General features: G+C 44.2%; 1 protein-coding gene across 17 annotated transcripts in view; it reads right to left on the bottom strand.

The window, feature by feature from the left end:
- Positions 1-23,870, bottom strand: part of GRIP1 (glutamate receptor interacting protein 1) — a 1,760,673-nt gene that overhangs the window by 422,424 nt on the left and 1,314,379 nt on the right. For all 17 annotated transcript variants that reach the window (XM_069629739.1, XM_069629748.1, XM_069629732.1 and 14 more), the window contains one exon: positions 12,176-12,259. In XM_069629739.1, coding sequence (XP_069485840.1) covers positions 12,176-12,259 — 84 coding nt within the window. The remainder of the gene's footprint in view (positions 1-12,175; positions 12,260-23,870) is intronic.

The following is a 23,870-nucleotide window of genomic DNA, read 5'->3' as shown; positions in this document are numbered from 1 at the left end:
CTCTATTAGAAAGGTAGAGAAATCCTTGAACAACAACAGCGACTGCCTCCAAGTCAAAATACCCCTCTCTCCCCACTGCACCATTACCATGCACACTGTCTACCGCCCTCCAGGCCCAACAGGAGCCTTTCCGGCCTCTCTCAGCCACCTCCTCTCCGACGACCTCAAAAAAACAGCCTAAAGCTATTCTCCTTGGGGATGTCAACCTAAGGCTCCTGGATAGTAAGGACGTAGCAGCCAAATCCCTTGGCTCAGCCCTCAATGCTCTAGGCTACAAGAACACCATCCTTAGCCCAACTCACACCCAGGGCAGGGCTCTCGACTGGATCGCACAGCACAACTGCACACTCATCAGCGCAGGAAACACTCCCACCCCATGGTCTGACCAACACATCATCACCTTTAGCATCCTCACCACTAGCTCCCCTGCTGCCCCCTCACCCCAACCGCTCCCACCCTGCCTCGCCAGAAGCTCCCGCCAGCTCACGAAGGAAAGGCTACTGCCCTTCCACCAAGGTCCAGCCTTCAGACCACCTTTCTCTTCAGACCCAGAAATACTCGCAACAACCTATGATGCTGCCATCAAAGCAGCTATCAACTCCATTGCCCCTCTCAAACCTCGCAAATCCAAGCCCACTACCCACTCCAACTCTTGGTTCACCCCGACCTCCTCACACTCCGCAACGAGAAAAAAGCTGCACTCACACAGTGGCAAACGTCCCACTCTGACAAAGACAAGATGATCTTTAAAGCCCTATCCACCAAATACAAAAAGGCAATCACCCAAACAAAGGCCAAATCTTTTGAATCCAGAATCTCAGAAGCCCAATCTAGCACAAAAGAAATCTTCGCCATTTTCAGGGAGCTCGAGACACCCACTCCCACCCCCCAGAATTTCACCAAAGACAAAGACTGGTGTGATGAAATACAAACGGCCATGCAAACCAAATTAAGCCTCCTCAAAAACAAAATACTAGCCACTAAACGAGCCCTACCTAGTAAGCATATCCCTTTCCCACCACCTGCCCGGACCCCCCCCCCCCTACCCTTCTCCTTCAAACCCATTCCCATTCAGGAAAAAGACATCATCAACATAATGAGGAACATCAAACCCTCTAACTGCAAAGGTGATGCATGCCCAGCCTCCATTATCAAAGACTGCACAGAAGCACTAGCTCCCTTCCTAACAGCCTTTGTTAATGGCTGCTTTACCAAGTCCCCGCCTCCCTCAAGGAAGCTTGGGTCCGCTCTCTTCTAAAAAAGCCAACTCTCGACCCCACCTCCCCCAACAACTACAGACCCATCACCACTGTCCCATTCCTCCTCAAAATATTGGACAAAGCAGCCTACCTGCAGGTTCAGCACTTCATTGAAGAGAAACTCCTTGGACTCCGACAATCTGGTTTCCGCCCCAGACACGGGCCGAAACTGTCCTACTTGACTTGAAAAACCAGATGGACGATGCTAGAGACATGGGTAAACCAGCACTTCTCCTACTCCTTGACCTATCCGCGGCCTTCGACCTCGTTGATCATGGCGTCCTATGCCACCACCTTTCCTCCACTGCCAAATTCTCCCCAGAGGCCACAGCTTGGATCACCTCCTTCTTACAAGACAGAACCATGCAAGTATTCTCTGACCTAGCCGCTGCATCACCAACCATCATACTCTGTGGGGTGCCCCAAGGCTCCTGCCTCTCCCCCACCCTATACAACATCTTCACACGATCCCTCTTCCTCACACTCCTCGCCGCTATGGGCATCTCCTACACCAACTACGCCGACGACACTCAGATCCTCCTCACCCACACAGGTAACTATGACACTGACTCCCTGACCCTCAACAACCTCTACAACACCATCCAAGCCTGGATGGCAGACAACAGACTATGCCTCAACTCTGACAAGACGGAACTCCTCCTGGTAAGTTCCCCCGACACGCTAAAAAATCTAGATGTCCAATTGAGTCACTTCACCATTGACTCCATTAAAATTCCTGTCTCAGATTGTGCCAAAGCTCTGGGAGTCTACCTGGATTCCAGCCTATCCATGGATACCCAAGTCAACACAATAGCCTCTGCAGCTGCATATCATGCTAAACTTATCAACGCAGTCAGACCCTTTCTCTCCAAAGAGAACTGCACCAACATAGCCAGAGCTATCACCGGCTCTAGGCTAGACTACTGCAACGTACTCTTTCTAGGAACCTCCAATAAAAACAGAGAGATTACAAGTAATACAGAACAATGCTCTCCAGGCAGCCCAAGGCATTGCTAAAAGAGACCACATTTCTGAGGCCAGAAAACTAGCCCACTGGCTCCCAATAAAGGAAATGATCGTATTGAAAGCTCTGACACTGACCCACAAGTGCATTCACCTCACTGCTCCTGCTTACCTCTCACAAAGGATCCACCCCGTCTCCACTACCATGCCAACCAGATCACCGTACACTAACATGCTCTCTGTGCCACTAGTAAAAAGAGTCCGAGCAGGCGGATCCAGCTTCCCTTATCTCACGCCCACTCACTGGAATGCCTTACCTCCCACTATCCGAAGTGAGGCCTCCCTCACCACCTTCCGCAAAACTCTGAAAACTACCCTCTTCACATAAGGCCCGACACATCAGCATGAATACTTATATAAGTTGTAATATATGACCAAATGCAATATCTGTAACAACAGTATCATTTTTGTAGTATTCATAATGTGTCAACAACCGCTATCATGCCTGTACCCTGTAACTAAGTTATTGCAAGTAACAGCGCCTCAATGCCCCTGGACTGCGTGCGCGCTATATAAATAAATAAATAAACTACACTTGCAATGCACCGGGGGAGCGGGACGTGCTAATAAACCCTGCACAAACACAATATTAAATATAAATGCCTAGACTTAGTGTGCACATATAAGCAAGTACCATTTTTGTAGTTATGGTAGAAACATTCAGCCCTGCATGGCTGCGCCGTAAACAGAGACCCAACGAAGAAACCTGACGAGGCCCAAATGCTGATGATAGAGAGACAGAGGCTGCCAGCTCTCATAGAAGCTTTCCTTTGTTCCATAACTGTTGCTAAAAAGTGTTATCCTAAGAAGGAATGTGCCCTGCAAGGCTGCAAGAGAGTACCAAGCGCCTTGCAATGCACGTTTAATGCAGCCAGGCTTCGTTTATTGCAGCCAGGCCAAAAACAGACCTCCAACCCCCACCCAGCCCACCATGAGTTATGACACCCACAGCTGCCCCAGCCCAAGACCCCTGAATTCTGCGATAGTAGGTAACATCCGACCACCAACCATAAACCCAGTGGTCATGAAAGATTTAAAATAACACAACCATTCTACCTTATTTCATGATTGCAAACTTTGTAATACTAGGTACAGGGTGGAATAAATTACAGTCCACAGCGAGGATGGAAAGCTTGGGTGCGGAAAGTGCGATATGGACAGAGTGAAGAATGTGTGGGTCAGCACAATCTTAAGCCCCTCCCCCCTCTGTACCAGTCCCCGGATTTCCCAGGTGCAAGCCACAATGATAGAGTAGCATTGTCTTACTTAGTTATTAATGGCATGCTCAGCCTTGATTCCCTGGAGATGATGAGCCCATATGACCCCACGTGATGGAAGACGGACATGGCTGGGTCCAATAGCAGCCTGCTATCACCTATGGAACAGGCCGCCCACGTATAGGGTCTCACCAACCAGCCACACAGGTTTTAACTGTATATGTCATTAGTAACAATGTGTTTCCTTATAACCTTCTGCTTATACTATTTTTCAGCAGAATGTTCTTAAGCAGCAGAGTTCTTTGCTGGCCTAACTATTTTTTGTGCGATTAAAACTTGTTATCCTTGCAAGAATCTCTTGGCCTTCTTTCCCTAGCGGGTTGTATTTCTTCTGGCGAGAGCGCTTGTGGGCGCGCCTTCAAAAGTGTACTCACATGAGATAACAAGAGAGATGTAAATTTAAGGGCAAGTGTGTGCAGACACAGAGCAAGCACTCACAGGAAAAGGATACTGTAATGTTTCCTGGTTGGCAGGTAAATGGTGATGATAAAATGGTTAATAATGATATATATGGGCGAATAAAATAACAGAAGAGCATCAGTAGGTTCCAATCAGGAATCCCCTTTTCGTTTGTGAAAATTGGAAGTATTGGAGGGCGGAGTAGGCCTTATGCTATCAGATTTAGTCAATGATGACGTGAAGCTCTTACATGGAAAAGGTCTTCTGGCAAGAGTGAGACGACTTCAGATGGGCAGCAAAGGATGCTGAGGATAGGCAGAAGAAGCTAATGAATAGGGCATTAACCATAGGTTCTTATTAACATTATTGTATACGGTTGAACTCTTGGTGAAGCAAGGGTTTAAGAAAAAGCCCATAAAGAGGAGCGCATCCTCCTCCGGTGAGAAAAAAAGTGGGTTGGATTAATAACATCAGGGATATATAAAGCACTGCATGCTTGACTGAACATGCAACAAAGAGAAAATGATTGTTATGATTAACCAATTAATGGTACACAATTTATCAATATGTGAAGGGCCAAGTCAGCCTTGCTGTGATTCGCAGGATGGCTTACAAAATGTTAGGAGAAACCCAGCCAATATCAGGATCAAAAAGGCGTGGAAAAGAATGCGGCAATGCTAGCGGCTAGTGAGCCATCGTAATAGGAGGCATCTGCATTCCATTTGTTTTTAAGAAGTCAATGGCATTGGTAGGTGCCGCCATATCTTGGAAGTTGGCTGTTTCCTTTGTGAGTCCTGTAAATAGCTAGATAGGCAGTAACACAGTAGCCAGATAATCCTCCTGCCCCTGCTCCCAGCCTGGTTCGAATATGCTAGAGAGGACCTCTGTCTAAGTGTAAAATGCCCGACTCTGTAGGAGGTGCAGGTTCTAGAGCAGGAGCAAACACATTCAGTTCTAAGATGAAAAAAGACAAAGTTGGCTCTTACATGCATAGAGGATAAATGGCAGCCGTATAAGATAGGGAAATGAATTCTCATCCAATATTGTATGTAAGAAGTTGGCTTTAGTAAAATAAATGATCTTTCTGTGGGCCAAATACATATATGAGGTACAAAAGAAGCCCAAAGGAGACCACTTTAAACGCACAGGGCAAGGGCCAAAGGATTTGGACAGTTTTAGGCATGTAACAAACTATTCACACCTCAGTGGTCAGAACAAACTTACATTGGTTGCCAGTAGAAATGAGGAGTGTTCTTTCAATAATCCTAGTGTAGAGGTGCCTCGCTTATGCCAATCAATCTTTTAAATGTTGTATATTCCAGGACGCGAACCATACATAATGGTGTACTGAAATAAAGAGTTTCTCCTTGGCAAAACTGTTATGTATACCAACAAGGGTAAACATAATCATAATTCATAACAGTAGAAGATCACAGGGAGTTTGTCATGGGATCTTTTCTAAGAGAGCCCTTTTTATTCCTATTCTGTCAGGATAGTCCCTTGGTGCTGCTGTTGTACCACCTTTCTAACAGAGCCCATTCTCTGAAAAATCTGCAAAAGGAAGAAATCTGGAGGCTTGGGCATGTGGTATACAAAGGGATGGACATAGCTCATGTAGATGTTGTGAGAATTTAGCATACATTTTATTAAATATACCTGTGATTGAACAGGTTACAAACCAAGGCAAGCTATTCATGCCTGGAACCTATGTTCAATAATGCCTACTGACTGACAGGTTTTAGCGTATGCACAGAGAGATGCTTATTCACATAGGTGAGTTCAGACCTATTGACTTTGACATTTATTACTTGCAAACACAAATAATTGTGACAAGGACAGTAATCTGGTATTGTCAAAAAGGGTTCGGAACCACTATCAGCCAGGGGTGGGAGGCCTGCCAGGGAGAAATACAGCGAGGGTCCTACTCCTGAGGGTGTTTGTAGCAGTTGAGAGGGCCCAATTCCTGTCCCCCTTCCATTGTGCCATTATGCCATAGTGCAGCACACCTCTGTCTCATGTTATGCTTCCTTTGCAAGACGCTTGCTAGTGTTTTTCTGTTTTTTGTAGATACATCGACCAAGAAGCATACAAGCCAGAGTCCTGACCCAATACCCCACATCAGCGTACAGAAGGCAGATTTTCGACCGCGCCCATAGTAGTAACAAAATTCAGCTGCACAGAGATCCACGAACCAAAGTAGACACCCAGGCGTGGCTCTACACAGCCGGCGAGGCCTAGTGCAGAGAGAAAACTGTGGTGGGGAGCCGCATCCAAACGTGGCCAGCGCGATGACTGCAACCTGCTTTCTGGCATTCCGGCGAGCCCACTCAAACCGACAGACAATCCCTAGAGCACCAGGGTTAATAGGGGAGTGCTTCCCCGGGATACTTACCTCAAAGGCACCCAGAAGAGGTCCCAAAAACACAAACTATTGCCTACCCGGACCACCACTGTTATGCAGGAGGCCCATGGGAAAAGAGTGGGAATGTCTAGACTCTTACTTCTGTTTTCCCCAATGTTTGACACACCTGAGTGGGGAAGATAGGGTATGATTGGATAGGAACAGGGAACCAATTTGCGCAAAAGAAGGAGGATAAACGAACCCTACAGGAGGTAAAAAGTGTGGGTCATGCAGGTGAGGTCAGGGTTGGTTGATGACCAAGAGAGCAGCATGATGGTGTAGTAGTAGTGTGGAGAAGGGAGGAATAGTATCACATTCTAATTGACTGCATGAATATTTTGGGGGCTTCAATACATCCTTTGTACCCAGGTTTGAAACACATACATCTGTTTTCCATGCTTACACCATTAACAGATACAATTATGCATTTTGGTTAGCTAAGTGTGGCGCATCTGGAAAATGTGTCCCTTTTCCCCAGAGGGGATCCAACCCCTTTGAGGGTAGGGACCTAACTGGAGTGACTCCCCTCTTGGAGCCAAGGACTCCTGTTCCAAAACACCCTTTCTGCATATGTGGACATTGGGAAAAACATTGGCATTTCCTGTTACAAGCATAATTAACAAAGATCCTTCTTTGACTCTATTGACTTTAGGTAATGCTGAATGTCGCCTGACTGCCATGATCACAGAAGATGGACACAATTCCATTGATTCCAATGATGTGTATAAGGAGAGAATGGACTGTGAATGGAGGAAAGACTCCTACAGAGGGAGGACAGAAATCGCTATGCAGAGGTGAGCCACGAAGCCAGAGGTGGTGTAAACGAAGGGAGACCAGCTAGCTGGAGGCTGGACGGTGGGTGCCTTGACCGAGCAAGCAACTCCGGTCAGGGGAGGGGATGTGACGGGAAGAGAACTGTCCTCTCTGGTGGCACGACCAGTGTAGTGTGCAGTGGTGGGCCAGGCACCCAGCAAAAGGATGCCAAGACCGGAGAGGAGCCCGGGTCTCCAAGCTCCATCCGGCAAGCGCCTGTTATGCCGAGGGAGGCATCAGCGGGAACAGGAACGCTATCGATTAATGGATGCCAGCCAGAGAGGCCTATAACACTTGGTTTCACAGAATACCGAAACCAACACAGTTACGAAAACAGAGGGAAAGAGATATGAACACTGTATGTTACAACTGAAATAACCACCAGAGGCACTTTAACTTAAGGGAATCTAACAGGCTCACAGCCCTGCTGAAACAGCATGAAAGAAACACAAACGTTGTATATCAAGACTGGAATAGCCGACAAGGCTTCTGTGGAACAGAGTGAAAGGAAAGTGACTTTTTGGCAGCAAGGCTAGCCAAGTGCATAAGGCCACGTGAACCTGCAATACCCGAACAAGCGGACATCCTAAATGTAATACTATAATTGTAACACAAGAAACATACCAGAGAACCACAGTGCCTTGTCGAGTAATCCTGGAGGGATTTGGACATTTTCAATATAACAGGAGAAAAGAAAGCAACAGTTTTGTCTTTGAAAAGGGGAAGAGTTAAACCCATACTGAAGATAATTATAATTTATATGAAGACAGTCTTTGTGAAGTCTGGAAAGACCATGATGTTCTAAAGGAACTTAAGGACTGAGAACAAGGCCATTGCCAGTCGGGCCAGGCGGAAACCCATACCGAGGCTATTGTGTGACCTCCCCTTTTTCCTTTCAGTTAGGTGCTTTCTAAAGTGGTAGGGCCAGTAAGTTTCTCAGGATTTGAACAGCAGAGCTTTGACTTTGGACTTGTCGTGCACCCCTAACTTTAGATTTGATAGGTAGGGAACTTCCCTCATTGCTATAGGGCAAGTTAGGCTTTTGACCTTTTATTTAAATAAACCTCTTTAACTATGACCCAATGTAGTCTGAGTCCTCCTTTTGGTTCTCCACAGTAAGCCTTTCAACTATCAATGTGTTGGTGAAATACTGTTTTAATCATGATAATGAGTTTCGGCTATGGACTTTTGACCGTGTTTTGGTTGACAGGTGTAAAAAGCCCTGTCCCTTGGCTCCCCAATCCTGACAGCACTACGTTTAGTATCATTTTAGACTTCTCTGTGCTACAATGCTACACACACTTTGCTGACTGATTGTAGGTTGCTTTAAGATTTTAGAGGTGAATAAAAGTAAATAGAGGATGCTAAGAGTATATTACTTTAGTGCTAATATTGGGAACTGATATTGTTTGAGTATACTATTTGTAATGCTCACATATTATCCCTACAAGACAATACATACACACATGCTAAACAAGAGACTGATCGCATTCTTAATGTGTTTATGAGTAGAAAAGACCTGTTATATACAAGTGTAAATACTTGTTGGTTTAGTGATGAAACCGTGTAGGGAAGATATTGATAACAGCACATTTTTATCATGCAGGCAAGGGTAATAAGAGATGGTTTGTAGACCCATGACTATATTGCTGTCCAATAGTAAGCCTGTCAGGTGCTTGGGGGTAGTGGTTTGTCTTGCACAAAGACAGATCCAACTCTCTCCAGAGCCTTGCATTGGTACAGAAAGATTCTCTTCCGGAACACCTACCAGAGCCCCGGGTATGCATTTAGACAACCTTTTGGGGTGGAGGTTAGGTTTCTGGTGCACAGGGTCTGATTACAAATCATACCACATGCGAGAATGTTTAAATATTGAAAGACCCTCATGATGCCCAGTCCCTTCAGCGTGAAATTAAAAAGGAGGGGCATTCTGTCTCCATGCCAATTGATTTTATTTTTACATCCCTATAATAACTGCTACCATCACTGATAGAAAAAGCTGACATTCTGTTATTTTAAGAAGCAGGAGTAAGCATGTTTGCCTTGAGCTGAATCTCATGGCAAGACATGAGCGGTTATTGAATCATGGCATTGCTAGTGCAAGTCTAATGGCAATCCTGTGTGGATTCTCACTCAATAGGCGAAAGCTGATTTTGGGAACGTGTTAGTGCGATGAATGTTACTCCTCAATGATGGCTCCCAGATTACGCACCTATGGTCCAAACTCGCAAGGTCACTTTTAAGGAAGATGGTTGGGATCAACGGGTGCCAGTTTATGTTTGCGTTCTTAGTGGTGTTCATGCAAACATGAATATAACCATCCAGTCATGACTAGGAAAGAAGGCATTCTTCAAACTAATAGGTAGGAGTGTGTTCATTCTGGTAGACAACCCGGTGAACTGCACTAATTTTACTCCAACACAGTATTTTCCCTTGTATGCAATTCTGCAGAGAAGAATGGAAACCTATTGTGAGGACCAACATACCGTGCTTGGCACTGGTGCACCCTGCTCCTGCCCTTCTCCCAGTGCACATGAATAACCACAGAGCCTGTTCCCAATTCGCAGATGTCAGCGCGGTTCTATATCAGCCACGTTCATGTAATTATATTTGGGGTTGGCTGCCCAACGCACATTTTCAAAAACTCACATGTTTTGAGGGTCCGTACCAATGGCATCACAGAGATATTAAAAAGGATTGGTGACGTAGCCAAGCCAAAGGCATGTGGCAGTTGGTCTTGCCTGGTGGTGAAATGAATTGTTGCAACTTGGGCATGATAGTAGGGACCATAAGATGTGAACCATGTCAATGCTGTTCCTTGGACATCCAAGGAGTTTGTCAATCGACTGAGGAGGATGGTGTTGACGACTCTTCACATGCTGCATACAGTTCAAGCAGTAGCGGTATAAAGACAAGATGATGCTCTCCAGTCTGGCCCAAATCCTGCATAATGCCATAGAGGGTAGTTTAGGTGATTTGTGAGGGCGGAAGCTGGAATGATAATCAGTGGTCAGGTTGTGCGCTTCGAGGTGAGAAGAGCTGGGTGGTAAGCACACTTTAAAGGCCTTTGCTACACATGGGAGACCATAGATGGAATCATGATTTGACAAGACACTACCATCGACAGTGGATTTTCAAGTAAAAGAGTTACGGCCACGTGTGCAAAGGAGCATGGATACGATCTTTGATATAGAAAGGCATGTTGAGAGGGGAGGGGGTTGGAGGGGAGGGAAGATGAATCTTGGGGACGTTACCGTGAATCCATCAAGAATATATGCCTGATAGGATGGGACCACAATTCCTTTCAGCAACCTGCAAAACCTCTCACGCTACTTTCATTCTACAGATGATCTGCTCATATCTCCAGAGATATTCACCCAAAGGCATTGCCCTCTGGAAAGCCAGCAAACAACCTCCTATGTAGTCCTTTAACACCCGGGTAACCCATTTAGAAATCCCATGGACGACCGTAGATATTGGGATAGGCTTGCATTTGTGGAAAGCACTATTTATAAAAGTAGAACCCATTCACCATAAAGCTCTGTGAGCAAAGGCTGCCCATTCCAGGGTAAGGTGCAAAGATATCAAATGGTTGGTCCTCACCAAAGAGCTGCGGCACAAATCAAATTCTGTTTCAAATTATTTATTGTGTTCCAATATTTCTACTCCCGTAGAAGAGCCCATCTGATGACACGTGGTTCGGTACACCTAGTGCCTTTTTCAAATCAGGGCATTCATTTTAACAGTATTTTACATTAGATACACATATGTTTTTCTTTCTCACGTCGTTTACTGCGCAATTTACAGGTTAATTCCACCTTCAGAAGTCTAATCTCGAGTTGGCTCTCTGAATTCAGAGAGCCGTCGCGAGACGAGAGATTAGACGTGAGAATGAACAACATAAGTATCTAATGTAAAATACTGTTAAAGTGAATGCCCTGATTTGAAAAAGGCACTAGATCTGCCGAAACACGTGTCATCAGATGGGCTCTCCTACGGAGTAGAAATATTGGAACACAATAAACAGTTTGAAACTGAATTTGATGTGTGGTGCAGCTCTTTGATGAGGACCAACCATTTGCTACGTTTATCGGAGGTGGGGCATTGAGCTCCGTGTTCCTCACACATGCAACACTCTTTACACGCAACAATAAGGAAACTGGTCGCTGGGCATAAGAAGTTGATTGTTGCAACCCCCACTCAAATTTAATATAATGTGCAAAGATGCCTCAGTCGTAATAAGCTATGGTTGGGATTATTAATACATTGGGGAGACTCTCAAAGGGAGCAAACGAGGACATGTCCTTCAGCATCTGCATTTGCACCTGCTAGAGTCTACCTTCTTCTCAAAGCCTAAAAGTTTTGCAGTCTGGGGATGCCTGCAGCATCTCAGAGATACACTTGAGCACATTTGCGTAGGAGCATCTCAGAGCTGCTCCAGGCTTCTCCAGACTTGCTCCAGTTTTAGGCCTTGAGGACCAGCTGCAAGGCGCGGTTGCATGTTAGAGATGTGGATGGGCATCTCTTCATTTGCTCCAATACAAATGTTGGAGAATCAGGCACGAAGCAGGCTGAGCTGGGGCTAACAGGATGCAGAGAAGGAACATCATTATCTAGGTAAATCCTGGTAGGTTAGCCGAGTGGTAATGCTCCAATATATTACTGGGCCAAATCGAGCTCGAATGCCAGTTCCATCATTAGAGGTTTGCTTATTACTAACTAAAAGGGAAAATGTTTGGATCAAGACAACTTCCTTTGCAGCAATTCAAAGCAAAACACCGATGTGCAAGAACTTCTTAAATATACGTACCCCTTAAATGCTGTAGTGCTCCAGGCAGCGGCATCCAATTATTTGATGGAGATCGAGACATGGCAGAGTAGCACAGAACGCTTGTATTCCACAACACAATCTACAACATGACCTATTAGACAAGCAACATGCAAGGCAAAGTGGCTTCAGATGTAGCGCTTGAACCAATCATTAATAAATAGTGCCGCTGTACCTCGTATCACGAATCCAAAGGTGTTTCCTTCTTTATGTAAGGTGACTTCCACGGTTCGAAAAATGACCCCAGAGCCTTGCACAGCTGAAGAAGAAAAGTAAAGGGCGTTTGATGCAGTCATATGGTAGGTTTTCATGTTGCAATTTATCCAACACCAGTAGTCGACATACACAATGAAAATTGTGATTTTAGATTGGGTCATGCACTGTGGAATCCAGATATCGAATCAGTATGCAAATCAGACACCTGCGCAACCCTGGTTCTGCCAGCGGAATTTCACAGAACCCCTCGTCCATGATCACCCCACCTTTAAATTGGAGAGTAGTCAAACTGTTTTCCTCAGTTGGCCTAGCGGTTCACTGCCCCTCTGCAAGTGGATCTTGCAATGCATCATCCAACAAAATGTGTACAACTTCAGTATTTCAGTCAGAACTGAGTGCAGTGGAAAAAAGGATGCAAACACTGATTTTTCACAGAAATATTTCAAGCACAACCGTTATGCTGTGAAAACATACGCTGCAAATACTTTGCAATTATTCGACAACTTTGCTGATGGAATTCAAACACATTCAAGTAGAACATTTATTCAGGACCAAAAATTAGCCAATAACCTTTACGAATATTTTCTATAACATCTTTGAGTCAGATAATGCTGAAAGAAAAGCAATATAGCTTTTTTTCAAATTTAATTTCTGCAAAATGAATTTCCTTATTCATTTACCGACAGAACCTAATTTATTAGATAGCTATTTTGCATGCTTGCAAAGTCTTCTGTTTGGCTGCTTGTAGTCCTCTCCAGCCAGAGGTGTTACTGGGGAAGGGGGGGGGGGGGGTAAGGATGCTATAGCCCCGGGTGTTTTGGTTGTAGTCCCGGATAGAAGCTCAGGGGCTACAACAAAAAGACCAGCTAGCCCGAGCCCAGACGGACCTGAGATTAGCGTAGGCCCGGATCTTTTCCAGACCTAGCAACACCCCGGTCTCCAGCCTTTCCTTGTCATTTGGGATTTGCTTCCTAGAATACTCGTAATGGAGCAAAACCTTTCTTACTCCCCTGTGTCTCTATTCCGGAGCAGCATCACAATAGAGTGCGTTCTAGGGCCTAGTTTAGATTTCTGCCACCTAATCTGATTACAGTGTTAGTTTCAGCTTTTGTTTCATCTTGGTACCAATTCTATCTGGTTGCTTACCTCTCATGCCGTGCGTGCCTTCGTTTTTCCTCTCATTTCAGGCCCTGAATCATTACCCCTTGCTTCAGTCCCCAGTCAAGTTTTTTCTTGTACCTTTTCATTGCTTCCTTTCCCTTGATTTGTAAGACTTCCCCTTCTGCCCCTTAACATGGCAGTTTCTTTGCTCTTCTATATCTCCAGGCGTGCAGGTGTGTCATGTGTGCGCATTATTTCTTCCTAACGCATGGGTCGGGTGATTCAGCTTGCAGCATTCGGTATATATGGGATCAAGTACTCCCTACCGTATGTTTTAAGGATACTGCAAGTTTTAGAGAAGTTACGTGACCAAACCGAGGAATGAGGCCGAAAGCCGAGTTCCTTTATAAGGTCATGGAACTCTGTGTTGACTTGAAAATATCCTTTTTACATACAATATGGGGTATTTTATTCCTTACAATACATGGCCACCCACTGTCATCTCCTTTACAACCTTGCCTCTTGCTTTATTTAATGTAAAAGATCTTCCATTTGCTGATCCATATTATTAATTTAGAATGTGTTTGGCTTTAAAAAAGCTACCATGCAACTTGCAATGTCTTGCAGAAAAATAGTGTGAGCAGTTTAATAAATTGAATCTAAAGAGGTTTTCATTTTGCGATTTTCAATTAAGTTAAAATATGCTCATTCTTGCTCATGGGTGTTACACTGCATAAGTGCACAAATTAAAAATCAGTTCCTTGTCAATTACTGTGTGTAAAGTGTCACAGAAAACTATTTTACAAGGATGAATTTCAACAGCTTCTCAGTTCTTTAACTGCAGCAGTGACTGCTGGACCTCTGCTATGTGCTAGCTCAAGCAGCAGGCATTGTGACAGCCAGTGCTCCAGAAATGATTCTGAGGTGGGAGTAATTTCCTCTATATTTTTAAACTTTGAGAGCAAATGTGACTTCAAGAGAGTAAAAATGAGTTTTCTCCCTTTCAAGTGAGTACAAAGTATGTGACATCCAGCCGAAGTGTGCAAAGAGTTAAAACTGTATGGAAATCATTACCATGCGGCAGCATTTTGCAACGTGGCAGAAAAGCAGGTTACTCTCACAGCAGATAAAGCACATGTGCAGTGGCATAAACACCCTCTCTTAAAATGGAACAGATGTGCACTAACAGAGGTTATAAGAGCAGTATAAGCAGTGAGTAGAACGCTTGAATAGGCTTCCCCCACACAAACAGAAAAGGCCAATCAGGGCAACCCAAATGCAAGCTTTCCTCATGTAGAACAGCTGGAGATCAGTGCAAGGTGTAAAGCAAGAGTAGACGATTCCCACACAGAGAAAACATCAGGAATGTGTCCCACAGTAGAAGCTCCTCTCATATAAAACCGGTGTAACATAGCCTTCAGTGGTGCACACTCCACTCAAAATATAGAAAGGGTATACCATGGATCTCAGTAGATCATGCGTTCCTCATATAGAACAGGGATGTTTTGAGTCTCAAAAATGCATGTGTTATGTTTATGTATTTGTAAGGCGCTCCCGGTACCTAGGGCTTAAGGGCGCACACAATGACAGCACACAAGAAACAAACGATACATAAAATAACAATCTAAGAAGCTAATTTGTTCTCCACATGGATTGAACTCTGCTCAGCGGAGTCCAACAGAATAGCAGCGTCTTCAGTTTTTTCTTGAAAACTTCTGTCGAATCAGTCATTCTAATGTCCAGTGGCAACGAGTTGCAGGCTGCTGGGGCTGCAAAATTAAATGCACCTTTACGAGTTTTAGCTAATTTACTCCGTGGATTGTTAAGAAAGTTTGTATTGTTAGATCTTAAAGATCTACTAGTTTGTTTCATAACAATAGCTTTCGTTAGGTAAAGTGGCATTTGGCCTTTCAAGCATTTGTGACTGATAAGATTCATCCTGAAACACACTCTTGCGTGTATAGGCAGCCAATACAAGCTCCGTCTAGCATCTGATACTGGTCTCTGCGGCCCAAAACCTTCACTGCTCTTACCGTTCGATTTTGGATAACCCGGGGACGGTAAAGGTAAGATTGCGCAATACCAATCTAGAGGCTGCATCCATAATCCAAAATGGCTCTGACTAAAGTCTCAGCATTCTTCTCTGATATAAATGGACGGAGGTGCCGCAAGAGCTTGATAAAATATGATGAGGAGGACACAAGGCTATTCACCTGTGCCTTCACAGTCATGTTCTTGTCTACAAAGATGCCAAGAGTCTTTACTTTCTCCTTGACCTTGATTGTGCAATTATCTATGCTGAAGCTGTTGTATGAAGTACCAGGCTTAGCCAGTCTGTTGTCAGTCCCAACCATCAGAAGCTCAGTTTTTGAGCAATTCAGAGCCATGCCATTAATAACCATCCATCTATTGATGGCTTGATGGATGTTAATATTTTTTCATCTTCCTTGTATTCTCCTGAAATAATGGTGACACATCACGTATCATCTGCATTAGTAACAAAGAATATCCCCTTCCTGTTCCAGCATATGAAAAAAATAAATCATACAGATGTTATAGAAGCAGGGGGATACACATGCACCCTGTGCAACTCTGAATAACAAGGGTATGGGGTTGACTTCTGCTAGCTCACTTGCCACTCTTGTAGTTCTTCCACTTAAAAAGGAATTAGTCCATTTGATGGCTTGATCTGAGAAGTAGGCATGCTGTTTTGACCTGGTGGCCAGGATTGAGTGGGTCAAACGCCGCTGATAGGTCGAAGATCAACAATAAGGCCGTTCTACCTTTATCCATGGTTTGGAGCAATTTCGATTTTAGAGAGACCAGAGCAGTCTCTGTTCCATGGCCCTGCCTGAAGCGGGATTGAAATGTATGAATAATCTGTGAGTTGTTAAGATGCAGTGAATTTGGTTGTATGCAACACTGTCACTAATCTTCAACAGAAAAAGGTTGTTAGTGATTGGTCTGTAGTTAGAAGCAGTCTGGGGGCAGAGATTTGGCTTTTTTAGCAGTGGAGGTATCCAGGCATTCTTGATATTATTAGGTACACGATTATGCTTGAATGAGGCATTAACAAATTTAGTTTATAGCCGTGATAAGTAGCGGTGAGCATTCTTTGATAATCACAGCTGAATAGGAATCACCCTGGCAATTAGTGATTTTAAGCTGCGCAATTGTTTTAGCTAATTCTACCTCTTAGATAGTAGCCAAATTAAAAATCTGAGTCTTGTTATCCTTTACAGGAGGCAGAGACCAGGGAGCATGATTACCACACTTCAAACAGATAAATTGGGGATCACAACAGTATATGTTCCACATGCATAGAGAAGGAACTGCATAGGATGGAGCAGTGCAAAACCCCCACCCTGAAGAGGTAAATAAAGGGCCTCCCCACAGTAGTGCAAGCTATACTCGCATAGAACTGGAACATCATAGGCCTCAGCAGTCCAAATTACTGTCACAAAGAACATGTCCAGCATGTGTCTCATCGATACAGCAGTGGGAGAACCACACACGAAGAACAGAAACAGTTAATTGCCTCAGCAGTATAAGATCCTCAAAGGTAGAACTAATATAACACTGATAGCGACTAGTCAAAATAAACAGGCTAACTCGAATCCGAAAAGCTTTGCATAGAAGGAATTCAGTAAACCATAACTAGAAGGAATTCAGCCTTAGAATTATTTTTATTTCTATACGAATTCTGTACCAATTCCCAGCCACCCTGCAGCTGGTTCACGTCCTAAAACATGCTGAAGAAGGGGATGTTAATATGATATAGGGGGATAAGTCACTCAATACGCCTTTCATTATTTATCTACGGTCAGGCCATTTGATCTCTTCTGCATATATTTAAATTTTTAAGACCTAAAAACCTAGCCAATTACAAAAGAAAAGGAAACATGAATTGCAATGTGTGTTTTGAGGTTCGATAGCAGAATTGTCTTCTGAGGTTTAAGGAAAGTCCTAATTTCCTGGAACTAGTACTACCTGTGAGAAACCAGAAGATGTCTAATCCGCTAGTCCTTGCAGATCTCTCTCTCAGGTGGCCAGGGCCTGGCCATCACCTTTGGATCCAGACCCTGGGAGTGGACCAGTGTGGAGGATCACCTGGGTAAGGGGTTCTCGAGGAGAGGGAGACCAGATGGTGAGACGCAGTGTCCCTCTCTTTCCTGTAACACCTTTATCCCATCCTACCCGATGGGATATTTAGAAACTCAACCAACTGCCCGCTCCCTTTTCCTGCACCAACAATTTTAAATGGACAGCCCGCTCTGGGAGAAAACAGACTCTCTCCCAAGCTGTGTACCTGAAATGTCCCAATACTATAGTCAGGCGAGGTCAGGCAATTATCGACAATCACAACTGACTTTCATTAAACTTCCCCACATGGATAAAAGGAGGACCGTGAGAGCACACTTTGAGCGAGGCAAAACACACAAAAAGGTACAGCATTTTTGAGTTGGCAGCTGAACAAATGGAGAAAGACGGCGAGGCATGAGAAGTTCGTGAGAGGGGCAACACCCTTGTACTTGTTGGCAGAAAGTCGTTACTTTAAAGAAATCTTCAAGGCAGAAAGCATAAGACCAGGAAACAACGCTGAAGAATTTAATTTTGATTTGTGTGTTGGAGATACTGAGGGTCCTCCTGTGTTACTGACCAAGGCAGGGGGGAGCAGGTTACTCTGTGGTATCGTCCTTCTCTCCAAAAAAAAAAGAAACAACAGAGAACAACACAGCAGTGAGTTGGGGAGACTGATCCCAGACCCATCTGTGTTGAAATCAAGGTTTCAAGAAGCAACATTGTAAAAAAATAGAGCTGGAATGAACATTGTTAAATGCGAGCGATGAAAGACGCGAGTGAAGCTAAATTGCTGCTGAATATTTGAACATTAAAAGGAAAGATACGATACCGTTGACAGAGTGGTACAGCACTGTGAATGTGCTCAGTCAAAGGTCTCTGTATGGTATCCTGACAAGAGAAACGAAAGTAGAAGATTGATGTGAAGTGTAAATTGGGTGAAGTAAATCGAAGTGGTTCTGCAACGGTTTATGCAAAACTCATCGCACATTCGAACGTCTTCGATTCTGGTATCATAAGGGATCTGAACCTAGCTGAGGGGGACCCATGTTCCGAGCCTGAAGGAGGGAGATCAGTCCTGAATTTTTGAAAGTGAAAAACCTGACAAAGGAAAATAACCTTTCTGTTTTGCTTGTTACTTCAGGCCCTGTGCAATGAGAGAGGTATTTGGCGTAAGGCCTTGATGCCTATGTGTTGAACTGTTACTTCTTGGCCAAGAAGCCATAGTGTGTGCGAAGCCCACATGTGCTGCCTTGCCGCAGGCTCAAAACGAGCAGAAGGGAAGCCAACTGCTCAACTATCCTGACATATCATTTCTTGAACACTTTTCTTTTGCATACACTGTTATCCCACACTATTTTGTATTTAGAAGTAAGGAATGGCAATGGGTGTATTAGTATAGGCCCTTTTATTCTGACAGACTCCACTAGGACTGTGTTATTACTATTTGATGGTCGTAGCTTGCTCCCATATTTAGATTTAGGTTTAGATGGGCATTCTTCCAACCCACTGAAGTTCAATAAATGCCCTTGAACTGTGATCACGTGTGTCTGTCTTTACTGTTGATGCCATGCCTTCCTTACATACCTAATGGTATGATACAACAGTGCAGAGAGGTAATCACTCAATGCTAAGTTCTATATATAATCTCATGGTCAAATTTTGGCTGGACGGAGTTAATCATTTGTTATTTATATAGCACTTTTGCCAAAGCACTGTAAATACAACATATTTACATACAATTATAACCTAACCAAAGTTGATATTTATTGACCTCGGAAGGAGGACTTTGGCCTTGCCGGGATTGGGACCTGCAGATCATGCAGAGATAACAGCAGGGAGCATCCAACCGGCTGAGCCATCTTATCGGCCAGCATCCTTCAGAGATCTTTAAAATGACTATCGAATGAGGTATAATAATCACAGTGCCTAGAACTTGGACAAACTGTGTATGAAGAGCTACATAAAGTGAAATACCTATCTGAATTATCACTACATGGACAGCTTTTGCTGAGTTTCCATTTCAATTACAAATATAACAGTTTAATTTTTATTTATTTTTTAACAGCGCTTACACTTCCTGGAGAGCCAGGTATTGGATGTTTGGAATTGAAGTCTTGACGATTTGAAAGAGGCTTTGACCCCTGTGAGAAGCTTGAAGGTGTCTCAGCCGGTAGTCCCTGGGGATCTGTCATCCAGGTGGCCAGGACATGGCCATTGCTTTTGAATCCAGTTCCTGAGTGTGGACCAATGCGGGAGGATCACCTGGGTTGGGGGTCTTCGGGGAGTGGGAATGGGATACTGGATGGCGAGATGTGGTATCCCCTTCCTTGTAACACCTTTACCCAATACTACCAGGTAGGATACTTAGGAACTCAACCCGCCCCCCAACACTGCCTTTCACAACACGAACACTTTCATTACCCTTACCCACACGGATAATAGGCAGAGCACGTGAGCACACTCAGAGCGAGGCACCACACACAAGGAAGCAGCAGTTCCAAGATGGCAGTTTAACACGAGGAGAAAGACGGCAGAACCAAAGGGGATTGCAAAGAGAGAAGTGCCCTTGACCTTTTCGACAAGGAACCGTTACTACCGTGGGCCTTCCCGCATCAATAATCAATGTGAGGCAAATCGCCTGCCGCTGTGGTACTGTCCTTGGCTCCTACAACAAAGCAGCACCAGTGAAATTAACACAGCTGGTGAGTTGGGGAGACCGATACCAGACCGGTCTGTGCTGAAGCCAAGGTTGCAAGAGGCAACATTGTATGATGAGCGCTGAAGCGAACAGTGTATGAAATGCATGTGATAACCAATATGAGTAAAATTGAACAACAGATGAGTGATCGAACTTTGAAACCAAGATGCGATACCTTTGACAGAGTGGTCCGGCACCGCGTGGATGCTCATTCGAAGGTCTCTGTAAGGTGTCCAACTGAGAGGTGGCAAAAACAAAAGAGTGGCAAAGGACTCTGAATCGAAGTGGTCCTGCAATGGCTCAAACTAAATTCCGTGCAAAATCGAAAGTATTTAATGTTGATACTGCCAAGTAAGTTGATGACAAAGTAGATAAAAGTTGGTCCAAGCTCGAACGAGGGAGATCAATTGAAAGCAATTTTGGGTTAAAGTGATTTAACGTTGGTCCGAGACCGGCAGAGGGAGACTGATTGAACATTGTGGTAAAACGGATATCAGCCCGGCAGAGGGGGATCCAGGGTGAAACGTGTATCCCAGAGAAATTGGATACATGAAAATCCTAAGAGCATTGTGTTAAAGGGGATCTGATCCCGGCTGAGGGGGATCCAAGGTGAATAGTGAATCACCTGAGAAATTGAGTATGTGTGAAATCCTAAGAGGAAGGAACTTATTGTTTGTTTGTGGCATCAGGCCCTCTGAAAGAAGAGACTTTGAAGGGCAAAGAGAGACATTTGGGGACGTAAGGACTTGATGCTAATGTTTGAACTGCACCCTCGTGCTAAAGAAGCCAGAGACTGTACTGAACTTGAGTGTGCCGCCTTTTCCTGTGTAGAAAATGTGGGGAAGGGAGGCCAACGGCCTAAATATCCTGCCACATCATTTCTTGAACACTTCTTGCCCACACTATTTGTATTTAGAAGCAAGGATTGGCAAAGGTTTATTAGTATAGGCCCTTTTACTTTGACAGAGATTCTACTAGGACTGCGTTATTATGATTTAATGGTTGTAACTTGCTCCCATTGTTAGATTTAGGATTAGATAGGCATTTTCAAAACCTTTTTGAAGTTCAATAAACACCTTTGAACTGTGGTCACTTGTATCTGTGTTACTGTTGCTACAAAGCCTCCCTGACACCCCTGTGATTGGTGTAACGACAACCATTCACCCTTGAGCTGGGACTCTGTTGCCAGTGACTAAAGTAATTTACACCACTGACTGCAAGTTATATTTGAATGAAGGTAAACTAGACCATGCACACTCATCATTTTATGCACTTTTTCTTTATAATTGGCGTGTAAATTAAATTATAAGAGTACAAATTATTTGCCTCTGCAAAACATGACAAAATGTGAAAATTAATAGGACCCATTAGAAATATAACGGTTGTTCAGCAAATATATCTGGTTTCGAAAAACCTTCTGTTACACAATAATGTGTATGAACACACCATAGATGCTTCTTGATGATACATTAACACAGCACAGGAACTATATCTAAATATATCAAAATACTTTTGTGCCATACTGGTTTGCTTTTACTGAAAAAACAATTTGCTACGAAAGTTCATTCTCAAGTGTATCTCATTTTTCCATCTTGTTAATTATATGATCTTAAAATGCTAGGAAAGTAAATATGCACAATGCTTTTGTTTGCAGCATGAGCAGGTAGACCCAAAACGCAGCAGAAGCTGAACAGAAAGAAACTGATCCTTATATCATTGTATGCGTTTTTTTTCTGAAAGGCTTTGGAGGAAAAATGTCTGTTTCAGAGGTTTTTCTCCATCACCTGCAACTACATCCATATAAATCAAAATCAAAAGAAGGGTTCTGTTTCTGTCAAGTAACCTGACCTTTGCACTGCCCTCTGCTCTGAACTGGTGCATAAAGGATATGCACGACAAGAATAAAGCTGTTAAGATATCAATGCGTAAAAAGGCCTGGTATGAAGCTTATGCAGAGGCCGAACGACGTCACAGCTGAAGCGTAATAACTGATTTCAGAGCAGTTGTGATGTCTTTTTTCTTGTTACAGGTCAGTTGTGATGTGACAACTAGCCTGTAATAGGAACATCATTTCCAAGCATTTATACAAATATTGCAGTCTGCCATGGAGGATTATTTGTCACTTACACAAAGAAACTCGGAGACAGACTCACTCAAGGCCTGTTGCCACTTGCATTAGCCTGGCGGTTGCCCGCAAGCTGCTGTACCAGTATTTATAGCTGGAGAGGGTCTCTATTTTATAATGTCTCTTTAAGAGTAAATAACAGGCAGGTGGAGTATTAATGATACCTCCTAATACAGTATTACTCAACAGAGAGCTACCCAGCCATGCAAGCTGCTTTATGAATTCCTCCTGGTTGGGGACCAGGCCGCTGCGGCTTGTCAATTTCCTCCACGCTGGCCATGTAGATACATTTCACAAAGAGGCCATAATGAGTGCAATTGCCCTGGGCCTGCAGTCAGAGCGACGGACCTTCCGCATAGTCCCTCGTGAACATCTGTCCCCATCCTGAGGCGAAAGCATGCCACGCATTGGCATAGACCGACCTAACAACGGACATAAAACACAGCCTCGCCGCTGACGGGGGTGGGGTGGTAATTAAACCAGAAACAAAAGACGCGGATTGGAAAATGTGACAGCTCTCGATGAGCAAACCCACACATTCGCTTCCCGCCTGCCGCAGACACGAGGGTAATGATGTGAGCATCGAGTTGGGGAAAATAAACGTGGCTGCCTGCTAACGAGCGACCGGCTTTCCTGCGGCCTATAAAGGGAAGCCAGGCTGCCACCCGAAGCACGGTTACAATCCGCAAACAAGTCTGATGATGGTCTGCACAACTAGCGCATGCGTGTAAGCAAGGATCTGATGCCCAGAGAAGGAGGCTTCCATGGAATGCTCAGCTCAGCGGGGCTTCCCATTGACAGTAATGTGCACATTGCCACATTTTGCGTCACAGGATCAGGCGTGCATATGAGCATTGACTCACCCAGATATCTTTAGCGTGCTTTATAAATGGAAACATAAATAAATGTGTATTCCCTTGAGAGATCAAGAGGCGGACCAGCGATCACCTCCAAGCAGAACCTTTAACGACTACAGAAAATGTAGGATCCCCCAAGTCAAAGGGCGCAGAGCCACTTCCATTTATTTCCTTCTCATTTGTATAACACTTGACCCTCAGGGTGAAGAGTGCTTGCGTTTTTCTCTTTTACTGTAAGAGTTAGGGTTAAGCAGTCATTCTGGTGTTTCTCCTTCCAAATGTTGGATCTTCCTCTAAGCACCATCCCCTGTCCAGGGGGTCCTCATGCAAGGGTGGGATTATTTCTCCATGGTGGGCAGAAGGTCTAGGGATAAGTGTTGCTCTCTTTGGGGGGCAGAAGGGTTTGGCTGAAATTACGCTTGATACCGTTTTTTCGAAGCCATGTTATTCTGCGCTCAATGTGTCCCTATACTAACCCTACCAGTCTTAATAAACACCATAATCATTGCATTAACACTGTGCTTCTTACATGCAAATGCAACTTTACGTATATGGAAGCACTGACAGACAACCACATAGAAGAATGTTCTTACATCGCCAGGTATTTTTTCACCGAGTTTTCTGACGAAAATATTCGTCTGAAAAACGTATTGAATTGTTTTTTTCAATATATTGTAGGTGTGGGGGGGGGTTCCCCCAATCCCTGCTTCACTATTATCTAGTCCCATTTCCCTAAACCTCCCTACTTCTTATATCCCCTTACGCAAAACCTGCGAGTTTTTTTCAGCAA

The sequence above is a fragment of the Ambystoma mexicanum genome, chromosome 12 (genome assembly GCF_040938575.1).
Source record: "Ambystoma mexicanum isolate Mex_15411 chromosome 12, UKY_AmexF1_1, whole genome shotgun sequence".
Lineage (NCBI taxonomy): Eukaryota > Metazoa > Chordata > Amphibia > Caudata > Ambystomatidae > Ambystoma > Ambystoma mexicanum.
This window is presented reverse-complemented; position numbering and strand designations above follow the sequence as displayed.